Below are 11,312 nucleotides of genomic sequence, written 5' to 3' on the forward strand. Positions count from 1 at the left end.
GGGCTTCACTATTGACAAAAAATGTATTTTTCATCCCCTCAATTATTTCAAAAGTGTGACATTCGTCCTTGGTACAAATCAACCTCTAACTAATTAAATCGGTGCATTTATGATCCCCCATCAGTTTAATATAATGGTTTAGAGTCCTATAACATCGGTTTACGGCGTGGCGTAATATATCCCACCCGTAATCCGGCTTTGCAACCTGGGAGATGAAAGGAGAAGAACTAAAGGAAAAGAAAAGGAGACTGACAAGTGGGACCCATTCACATGGGTATAATAGACCATTCACAACAACTGCTCATGTTTTTGGAGTTGGAGCACTGCCATTAGCCAAACACGTGCATCAGCTCCATATTTTTTTGGAGTTGGTGGAGTGGAGCTAGGAAAGTGTGGAGCTGGTGGAGTGGAGCTGGTTTTTTCTGGAGTGGAGTGCTCCCAAACAGACCCTTAGTCTACCTTTACATGTGAAAGCTTCTACCACGTTAAATTTGCTTCTACTCCCTCTGTCTCAAATTACAATTCATTTTAGCTTTTCTAGATACACACCTTTTGATATGCACCTAAATCTATATTTTATTATTAAAGCAAGCAACGTCTCTGCCAGGATTTTTCGTACGTCGCCCTAATTTTTCAAAAAATACACTGATGTTTCGTGAAATCAACTCGCAGTCCAAATGCTAAACAGATGAGGGGCTCGGGTGGAAAAAATGAGGGAAGGGAGGGGGTTAAACCATAACAACGCTTCTGCCATGCATCGCTCGCTCGCTCGCCAAATCAGTCACCCCTCCGTCCGCCTCTATAGGATCCACGCCCCCGCCACCCGCGAACTCGTTAGCGGCCACCGGAGGAGGAGGAGGAGGACGAGGAGGAGGAGGATGAGGGCACGATGGACGACGGTAGGATCCAGGAGGAGCCGCCGACGGTGCGGTTCCTGACGCCGACGCGCTCGGGGGGCTCGCGCTGGGTGGATGGCAGCGAGGTCGACTCGTCTGAGTCCACGTTGTCAGCTGGGGTCCAGCGCAGGCCCACCCGCCGTGCCGGGGCCGGCGGCCCCATACCCCGGCCAGACCACGCCGCCAGGGTCGCAGCGGCCCACGCTTAGCCTGTGCAGCGCCGTGGCCCCCTCCCTCCGAGCCGCACCCCGCGCCGGATCTGGATCTGGCGGGAGCGGGTGGCGGTGGCGGAGAGCAGGGAGGGGCAGCGGAAAGAAGGGAGGGGCGGAGCGGGGGAGCCTGGCGGCGGGGAGCGAGCGCGCCTAGGGAACTCTTGGAGCGGCGGGTGAGGCTTCCCGGCGTGCCCGACGGGGTCCAGGACCTCGGCCACCACGCCGGTTACTTCCGCCTACCACACACGCACGACGCTAGGTGAGCGAGGCCTCATTGCCTCTTTGCTCTGAGAGATTAGTAGAATCCTGCGCTCTTAGGTTCTAAAGCTTCGATCTTTTGGTGGGAATTTGCTTTTTTACCCATGTATGAAATTTAAATCTCCAACTTAATTAGTAACGGCAGTCCAATGCGCTCTTGGCTACTTATGCTTCGATCTTTGGTTGGGAATTCTGCATTGATTTCTGTGGAATTAAATGTGCCAAGATTTGTAACGGTTCTTCAGAGGAAAACAATTTCGGCATCTGAAATACTAGCTGATTAGCTATGGAAAGATACGACCTTGCCCCTCTCCATGTCCTAGCTTTGCTTGTAGTTGATGTAAAGAATAAGCCTTATATGAGTTATATCTATGAGAAAACTTCGCAATTCAAACAATTGAGCGTTTGTGTGCTTGTGATTGGTGCTGCAGGATGTTCTACTTCTTCGAATCGAGAGGAAAGAAGGAGGACCCAGTGTTGATCTGGCTTAGGGGAGGGCCTGGTTGCAGCAATGAGTTGGCCGTCTTCTACGAGAACGGACCCTTCACCATTGCAAAATAACATGTCGCTTGCTTGGAATAAGTTCAGTTGGGACACGGTAAATAATGATATCATACCCATGTTATGATCCCTGTTAGGTTAGGGGAAATCAGTCTAATCACGTAACACCCAAAGTCTGAAACTGAGGTGTTCGAGAGAAAAAAAAGTCTAAAACTGAATGTTACAATTTTTTGATGGAACTAAATTTGATGAAGATGTTAAGACCTAGCTATTTCGTCCTCTTCCTCGGTTTCTGATATGACTTGATTTCTGCAGATCTCCAATATCATATTTGTTGATCAACCCACTAGAACTGGCTTTAGCTACAACTTTGATGATCGTGATACTCGTGATGATGAGACTGGTGTTAGCAATGACTTATATGACTTTCTCCATGTGCTACTTATGTATCAAATCCATGGAATGTGTGATTACACCATATGAGTTTGTTCAGTTCATTTTTGAAGAGTACTTGAGGATAGAAACACTGCTCTTAATCGTTTCTGAAAATAATGAACACACTCAAGATTTTTTTAACCTTTTTTACTAATAATAAACCTTAACCCACTAGAGTTCCTTGGAACTCACACGGTGTCTAAATGTGCTGCTGCAGCAAGGATTTGGCCACACCACAGCCCATGCCTGACTAAACATGTTCTGATTGATTTTTTTTAGCCCAGCCCATGCCTGGCTAAACGTGTTCGCATTGATTTTTTTTAGCCCATCCATCCATAGCTAGCATCTGTGTCCCAACATGGTTCACAGATTGCATCCTTTGGGTCTCATTTGGTTTTTTATATGATTCTACATAACTAAGTATAAATTGACAATATTACTAATTGCACTGGCTTCACGACAATATGATAAAAAAATGTGGTGCGCTACACAACACGATAAAAAACATCGCGTGCTAAGCAACGTCGTTTTACCGTAGCAACGCACGGACATCTTGCTAGTATATACTTATGTCTAGATACATAGCAAAAGTAATGTATCTAGAAAAACCAAAACAAATAGTAAGTTGGGACCGAAGGAGTACTTTATTTATAGTAGTCAGTAGTGAGTTTGTAATATTGACATTTTCCAACGTGGATAAGCTAGAGTGATCATCTAATCAACTTTAGCATTTAATGATTACTACATGATATGTATTGGCAAGATAACTCACATAGAGCAAATGTGCCATTCTTTGTTGGTGTTTCCAAGATACATGGGCGAGCTTTACATGTGTGAAAGCCTTGTCCACGTCATAATCGGTTTTACTCTGTAAGAGTGAGCTCATAATACTATTATTTGTTGATATATGTGGATCGAGAATCTGTTTCAACTACATTTGTCCAAAACCTCATATGGAACATGCGTTTTTTTACCTTTTCTTTCTTGGTTTTAAGTTTAAAATGTTCACGAGTGACCTTCTTCCTTTGAAATGCACCTTATTTAGGTAAATCAGAGCCTCTCAAATTAAGGACATTTTTTTACTGTGAGCTTGCTTCCATTGTTTGGCAGCTTATAGTCTCACCAGTTACTAGAAGTTGTAGCAGTGCAAGTAAATGAGCGTCTGTTTGCCCCATGATTCCACGAGAACTCAAGCAACCAGTGGGCCAATGTGAACCCCAAAAGCGCAGTTCCAACCCAAGACACTAGCTATAGTTTCCATAAGCTCCACGTCATCAAGAAACTAGCACTAGACACTACTCTTCCAATACAGACACCACTATTCCGTACTTGAATTTAATACTACTCATCTCTCATTATATCTTGGATGGTGTATAGAAACTAGATCTTATGCAAAATATGGTTTCCTTCTCTTTCTTCATTTACTCCCTTGCTACACTATCTTTTATCTTAAGTGACAGGTTATTTAATTCTATAGATACCATCCTAGTCATTGGGTTGGACTGCCCTAACATACACTATGGTATGCGTGTACATGGGGAAGCTAAGGAAGAGGAATTGTTCGATTGGAGAAATTAAATATGTGACAAACGATGATCAGATGGTGGCGTAGTTTTGCAGTTACGACCTAGCTTCACCAGGGTTAGGCTCTAAAAACTTTGCTGTTTTTAGTGGGCATTTTACAGACTACGAACATCCTCGTCGTATGAATAATGTTAGCACATTGTTGCAATATGTTACCAGGGACGTTGGTGTTGGAGAGCGACCAGAGGAGAAGGGAGCAGAGGAGCATGACGATGGGGACGAGGTGGATGAGGGTGCGGGCGAGGTCGGCGCGCGAGGCGGCCTCATTCTTGGCTGTGTTCGACCGCGGGTCGTATGTCGGCAGTTGGTCGACATCCATCGCCCTAAAGCCTTGGCGTCAAATGACGACATAGTTCACATAAATTACTTCATAACCAGTAAGGCACCTATAGTTCAATCATAGTACGGTGTGGGCACTGATAAGTTTCTAGTCACAACACAACAACCACAGTAGTCGGTACACGGTTCATGCTGACTCCAAGATTTTTAGAGTGGTGTCATTTCCTATAGCAGCTAGATGTCAGCTCCAATGACTGATAGACGACCAACGACATTTGGATCTAGAGAGGATGTTAATGGAAGAAGCCTAGAAAGGATAGAGTTGTAACTATTATCTCTGTTCTAGCCAAGTTTCTCGTGGTGAACCGGTTAGAGTGGTGAACTTGGGTTCGAAGCACGACACCTCCTTAGAACAAAGTCCGGAGGATTCTCCTCCCGTGATCGAGTTTTTTTTATCTTTGTTCCAAATTGTAAATCGTTTCGGCTTTTCAAGGTGCATAGTTTTTTACAACGTATCTCGATATAACTTATATCTAGATGCATAACAAAAGTTATAAACCTATAAAAGCTAAAATGACTTAGGGTGAGTACATGACCAAAAGTATCATCTTTATATATATATATATATATAGTATGTGTACATTAACTTATACAAAACTAGCCATGGAGAGATAACAATATTAAATCAAGAAAAAAGACCAGCATGTGACTAAATAGTTTGAAAATAAGTATTGGCACCACCAGGTTACTACTTAACACGAGGATACACGTATAATCAATAACATCTTCTTGTTGGCCACCTCCTCAATGACATGGTCGAGTTGTCCCCTCCCTACATTTCACTTCTCAGCACCCTCCTCTTCGTTCCATGAGCCTTGTCTATTGGATCCGAATCCTCTGTTGCAGTTAACATCCCTGAGCCTTTCCAGCTCGATGCAGTTCCACTGTTGTGTGGCATTATCGTGACATGCGCGACCATTGTGTGGCCGTCTCCTTTCTCTACCAGGACACCCGCTTCTGGTCATATAGTAAGACAAGTATAAGTATCAGGTAAAAAAAAAGTTGAATAACTTCACAAATGGAGTACAACAATAATCTCCATTTCACTATGTCTGTCCATGATCTCGAGAAAAACATTTCACAATGTTTATCTATTGAGGATGGCGAGATATAATTATTACAATATTTCCAATTAATACCTCTAATTAATAGGGCCAGGTGTGGGGCTAGGTGAGAGGGGCGACCATCAAGGGCCGCCATGCCCGAGGGCAGGATTCTATATGTCCAAGTACCTACATATGTTGCATTTGAGGCCCAGCAGGCCCGTTAGCCGCCTTGTGCAGGCATGCAAGGCGACACAAAGCCTTCCGCGTCCCGCCCGTTTGTCTATCATCCGTAATTCCACCTCTGCCCAGACTAGAAACAAAACACAATTTATGTCGCGTCAGGCGAGTCCGCCGTTCATGTCCGCTTGTTGCCTCGTCCACCGGATCAGAAATTTAGAGCTCAAAAGTCTAAAATGAAACCATCAAACCAAATCACATGTGCCCGGCCCTTAGCCCTCGTCCGCTCCGCTGCTCCAATTATTAGCATTTTTTGTTTTAAATCATCCTGCATAGCCTTCTCTGAGCCTCTGATCAGTGAGTTAATTTGTTACTTGCTTAGCGGGTTACAATGTTAGATTTTTATGGTTTTAAATTTCTAATTCTAATGTTTATTTTCCTTCCTAATTTAGGTCATAGAATCATAGAATGTTACCTAAGAAGCATTTGCCAGCTTCTAAAAAAAGAAAACCAGATGATCAGTTTATTGAATCATAAAAGGATGTTTTACATTAGTTCTTTTCATCTTCAACAATTTAGCATCAACAAATAGAGTTTTTTGTGAATCACTGAAGCATTATTTTTTGGAATCAATTTTGCATCTTAGGTTGAACCAAAAGCTGGAACGGTGGGATTTGATTAAATTTTCAAAAGGAAAACACCAATCTCTGCAAAAATATTTGCTAACTCCTAATATAATATGATCATCTGTATTAATTAGAAGCTTGGCAGCGCATACATGCAGTGGCACGCCACATAGGGGCCAACGGGCCAAGAATGGCCTATTCAGTGGCAGCCAAGGATGGCCTATATGTCACGGGAAAAGAGATACTATGCAATGGGGTATCTCATTACGTTGATGATGCATATATCGAATTCCTATAGCTTGACAACCATGTCGAGAATCATAGCATATTCGAGATGCAAATGAATATTCGGATCGAGCTACCTACCCACCTCATGATATATTTATGGGCTAATACATAAGTATTCTATGTAGGGAGTGTATAATTTAAGAGTTTAAGATTCTTCATTGTACGATTGAGACAATTATGGAACACTTGGATATAGATCGGAAGCCAATATCATCTTAATCAATACTTTTCTTATTTCAAATAAGCAACATGCTTCAGCATGAAAACTTTATTACTGAAGTACAACTCATAGTTAATATAAAAGAAGGCACCACCAATGATCAGTTGTTGCTAGAATGCAACGCGGTTCCTCACTGCTAGTTGGTTGTATGGCAAGTAGTTGGTTGTACCAGTATGGCAGCTGGTTGTACAAGTATGGCAGCTGTGAGATGGCAATTTGGTTGCACCAGAATGGCAGCTGTGGGATGGTAAGTTGGTTGTGTAGGTAAGGCATCTGTGGAATGGCAAGCTGGTTGTATAAGTATGGCAGCTGTGAGATGGCAAATGGATGTTGCGGGATCACAGATGAGAAGGGTGGAGTGCCTCCTAGAAAAGCTTGTTGTTGCCTGTAGGACTACACGAACGAGTGTTGTGCGGATTCTACACCTGTCACTGATGGGAAGAACCGTGGAATAGTAGCTTCAATACCAAATGGAGAATAGAACCACGGAATAGTGACCGCGGTAGCAACACTAATCGAAAGAGCAATGAGAGCGACAATGACAAATATCTTGGCTACCAATATTGTTGCTAAAAGCTTCGTAGTATGTTTAGCCTTTTTAGGGTACAATTGGTGTGTATGGTAGGAGGATGGTTTATCTATTGTCTTGGATCCTATTTATACACATGTGGCCTCAAGCAAATTTTTGACCTTTGCTAACCAATTTGTTGGCTAGATAAGGAAGAGATGACACGGTATCTTTCAACATTTAGTGATTGTTTTTCTTGGATATATGTACCGGCAAGATGATCTGCGCTAGATACTGCAAAAGTGCCTTTTTATCATGGCTTTCATGATACATGAGCGAGAACAGTATAGTTAGTCTACCCTTACACATGTGAAAGCTTCTGCCATGTCAAATTGGCTTCTACTTTATCGTAGTGAGTTTGTAATATTGCCATTTTCGAATCGTGGATAAGCTAGAATGACATGATATCTAATCAACTTTAACATTTAGTGATTACTTTTCTTGTACATATATATGATATGTATTGGCAAAATAACTCACACTAGATCAAATGTGCCATTCTTTGTTGGTGTTTCCAAGATAGATGAGCCAGAATAATATGGTTATTATTCTGCCTTTACAAATGTGAAAGCCTTGGCCACGTCATAATTGGTTTTACTCTGTAAAAATGAGCTCATAATACTAATTTGTTCATATGGGTCTAGAATCTGTTTCAACTAAATTTGTCCAAAACCTTAAGACAGAACATGCGTTTTTAACTTTTCTTTGTAAATTTAAAATGTGCTTGAACCTTATTTAAGTAAAATTAAATCAGGACCTCTCAAATGAAGGACATCTTTTTTCTTCTTCTTCTTTTAGTGTCAGCTTGCTTGCATTGTTTGATTGCCTTTTACCTCACCTCACCGGCTACTGAAAATTGTAGCAGTGTCGGTAAATGGGCATCTATTTGCCCCATGGTTCCATGAGTCCTAACATAGTAACATACACTGTAGTGTGCGTGCGTATGAGAAAGCTAAAGAATACGAATTGTTAGATCGGGGAAACATTTGACAAACGACGATTATCGGATGGTGGCAGTTTTGCAGTGATGACCCGGCTTCAGGGTTATTTTTTAGACTCTAAAAAGTTCGTTGTTTTTAGTGGGCATGGTACGGACTATGAACATCCTCGTCGTAGGAATAAGCAGGTTAATTAGCACATTGTTGCGATGTGTTACCGGGGACGTTGGTGTTGGAGAGCGACCAGAGGAGGAGGCCGCAGAGGAGCACGACGACGGGGACGAGGTGGACGAGGGTGCGGGCGAGGTCGGCGCGCGAGGCGTCCAGCGCCTCCTTCTTCGCCGCGTCTGACCGCGGGTCGTACGTCGGCAGGTGGTCGACGTCCATCGCCCCCGCCGTCCCGCTCGGCCCCGACGACGACGCCGCCCCGGCCGCCGCCGGGGACGGCGAAGCCGTCGACGACGACGATGACTGCTGCAGGTAGTAGCTCGACGACCGGTGCATCTCGCTCCCCCCTCTATCTCTCCCTCTCTTCCTAGATCGTGGTTCTCGTGATGCTTATTGTTGTGTACGCGTCGCGTGCGCGGTGTGGTGGAATCCTGCAAGCATCTTGTGCTGCGCCGCGCGCATGCAACCGAGGCTCATTGGCCGGCTGCGCGCGGGTTTCGCCAGAGGCCAGAGTCGCCGCCTAGCCCGCGTCTTCCGCCGCGCCCGCCGCCGCCAGGGCGCGTGGGCCTTTCATATCAGTGATACTGATAACTGGGCCCGGACAGCATAACCTGTGGAGCATAGTGGCGGACGCAGGATTTTCACATTGGGTGTACAAAGTTACCGGATTATTTTATAAGGAAAAATATCATAAAAACAAATATAAACAAAAAAAAGTTTATGAATTTGTACACGTCAAACATTCTTGAGATTTGACATGAAGTAATGAAATTGTTTAAAGTTCATTGCAAATTCACATATGCTGCTCGCAAAAGTTACATTTTCAAATCAGTTTTCCAGGGTTTAACGTTTATATACTCAAAGTGTTGTTGGGACAAACTTTTGAAAACTGCGAGCTACCCAAAACAACATACAAATGTACCCTAAATATCCAAAATTATTATCTAATCAAGCATGTGCTTGATCTGCTTAACTCCCTGGTAGATTTGAAACGAATGCAAGAGAATTCCAAAAAACATCGTATTGCACGACACGAGGATCATAAAAATGGAGCCGGCCACGGCCTCCATGCAGACTAGGCATATGGCCTCTACTTTCACCGAGCAAAACTTGGTCTAGCCTCTCTACCTCTCCATGCTCGGCATCGCCGGCGTCCTCGCATGGTCTGCCCTGCGGCCATGCGTGGCCATCTCCGCACCCGTTGTTCACGTTGTGCTCTGTCATCTAATCTCGTGTTGCCCGGCCACCATCGAGGGTAGACGGCTAGACGCTGCTGCAACCCCTCTCGGTTGGAACAAGCGTGAAGAGGTGGTCGATTGACGACGCCTGGCGGCCTGGGAGAGTCCATGCCTCGTGGCTCGTTCTGTCATTCACGTGGCCAAAACAACGAAGTACGAAGCATGGGAGCAGGCTGGTCCATCACGAGAAGGGAGGTGAGGACGCCCTTAGACTAGGTTATTTCTCTCGTATTTGGCCTCAAATATACACAATCTGCCCAACCACAAGTATGTATATGTATTATGCCTACTACCTAGGAATTTTTTGCCAGGACATCTGTACACTCCTGTACACCCCTGTCAGGTCCGCCCATGGTGGAGCATCCGATCGAGCTCATTGTATAGCTCCGTGTGCTGAATCTTTCCGATAAATGCATGGTTTAGTAATTTACTATGCGTCGGTGAACACTTTAAAGAGTAAATTGCATCCACCATACAACAACTTGTCAGGTACGTGCAGATTGGTGCAACAACTTGTAAAATATTCAATCTAGTACAATAATTTGTCAGGTGGGTGCTGATTGATTCAACAACTTGTAAAATGCTCAATCTAGTATAGTAACTTATTAGATGGGTACAGATTGGTCCAACAACTTGTAAAATGCTCAATTTAGTGCAATAACTTAATAAATTGGTACATCCATGGTCCAAATATTATAACAAGCAACATATTTACTAGTGCCGACTAGAGTATATTCGCATCGGAAAGTTATTGAGCATTATTTGATTATTGATATTCATGTCGTGATGGTAATATATTTGACCAGGACTAAAACTTTCGGTGTTTAGGAAATTGTTATGTCTCATATTAACTATTTTTTATACGATTAAATTTTTATTAGGAATATTTAATTTCACATTTAATATTGATTAAGGACTTAGAACCTTCGGTCCAAACATTATAATGACCAAAATTAGGAATTATTGATCAGAAAAAAAAATCAAATGCCCATCTACTTTGCTTAATACATTGCCATTATAATGTTTGGACTGTAGGTGCATCAATTTGCCAAGTTATTGCACCAAATTGAGCATTTTACAAGTTGCTGGACCAATCTACACACACCTGACAAGTTATTGTATTAGACTGAGCATTTTACAATTTCTTAGACCAATCTGCACCCACTTGACAAGTTGTATGGTGGATTCCTTTTTAAACAAACCATTAGCACGATTAATTCGGCTGATTAACTTCACGGATCGTTCAAAGTCGCAAGCAGCGAAAAAGCATGTTCCTTCCTTCAAAATAGATGTGGGCATGTGGCCACGGACATCTTCTATTTAGACCAAAGATATAGTATAGTCTATGAGATGGCCACACTACTCTGTTTCTAGTCTCTACCACCCAACGGGACCAAATTGACATTTAGCCTAGCAATATCTATGAAAATACATTATTTTAGATAGACAGAGTAATACATATCATATCGAGCTTTGTTACAATGATTATTAAGTATTTTTCATAATAAATCTATTTAAATAAAAAAGTTTTGACCAATGGTAACCCTAAAAAGTATAGTAGATTTCTCTTCTGTTTCATTTGTATTGGTAAGAGATGGGTACGGACTGGATTGGGCAATGCTTGTACCGCTACAAGAAAAACTTGCCAAGCTAAAGTATTTCTGTCATGTCATATTGTCGGGAAAAAATGCATCCAGCCTCAACTTAAGCATTGCATCCTGGCGATCATTCACAATGGAAGAGTTGGTACAGCTTACATTGTTTTCCCTAATTTAACTCCAAATTTAACTAACACAGCCACACAAGGTACGGTAGTAT

At 43.0% G+C, this 11,312-nt stretch overlaps 1 protein-coding gene across 1 annotated transcript; it reads right to left on the reverse strand.

The window, feature by feature from the left end:
* Window positions 1-4,818: 4,818 nt before the first annotated feature.
* On the reverse strand, window positions 4,819-8,475 carry LOC111257344. Its single transcript, XM_022826692.1, has 2 exons — window positions 8,307-8,475; window positions 4,819-5,182 (listed from the first exon to the last, which is right to left on the reverse strand). Exons 1-2 carry the CDS (start codon window positions 8,473-8,475, stop codon window positions 4,998-5,000), a joined length of 354 nt encoding a protein of 117 aa, XP_022682427.1. The 3' UTR covers window positions 4,819-4,997.
* Between the last annotated feature and the right edge of the window lie 2,837 nt (window positions 8,476-11,312).

This window comes from Setaria italica, chromosome V (genome assembly GCF_000263155.2).
Source record: "Setaria italica strain Yugu1 chromosome V, Setaria_italica_v2.0, whole genome shotgun sequence".
NCBI lineage: Eukaryota > Viridiplantae > Streptophyta > Magnoliopsida > Poales > Poaceae > Setaria > Setaria italica.

What these genes read in the sequence shown, in the direction of transcription:
- LOC111257344 (XM_022826692.1), bottom strand. Translation starts at nt 8,475, where the DNA reads ATGGACGTCGACCACCTGCCGACGTACGACCCGCGGTCAGACGCGGCG. An exon ending in CTCCAACACCAACGTCCCCG is followed by an intron (nt 5,183 to 8,306) that starts GTAACACATCGC and finishes CTATATGACCAG; the next exon opens with AAGCGGGTGTCCTGGTAGAG.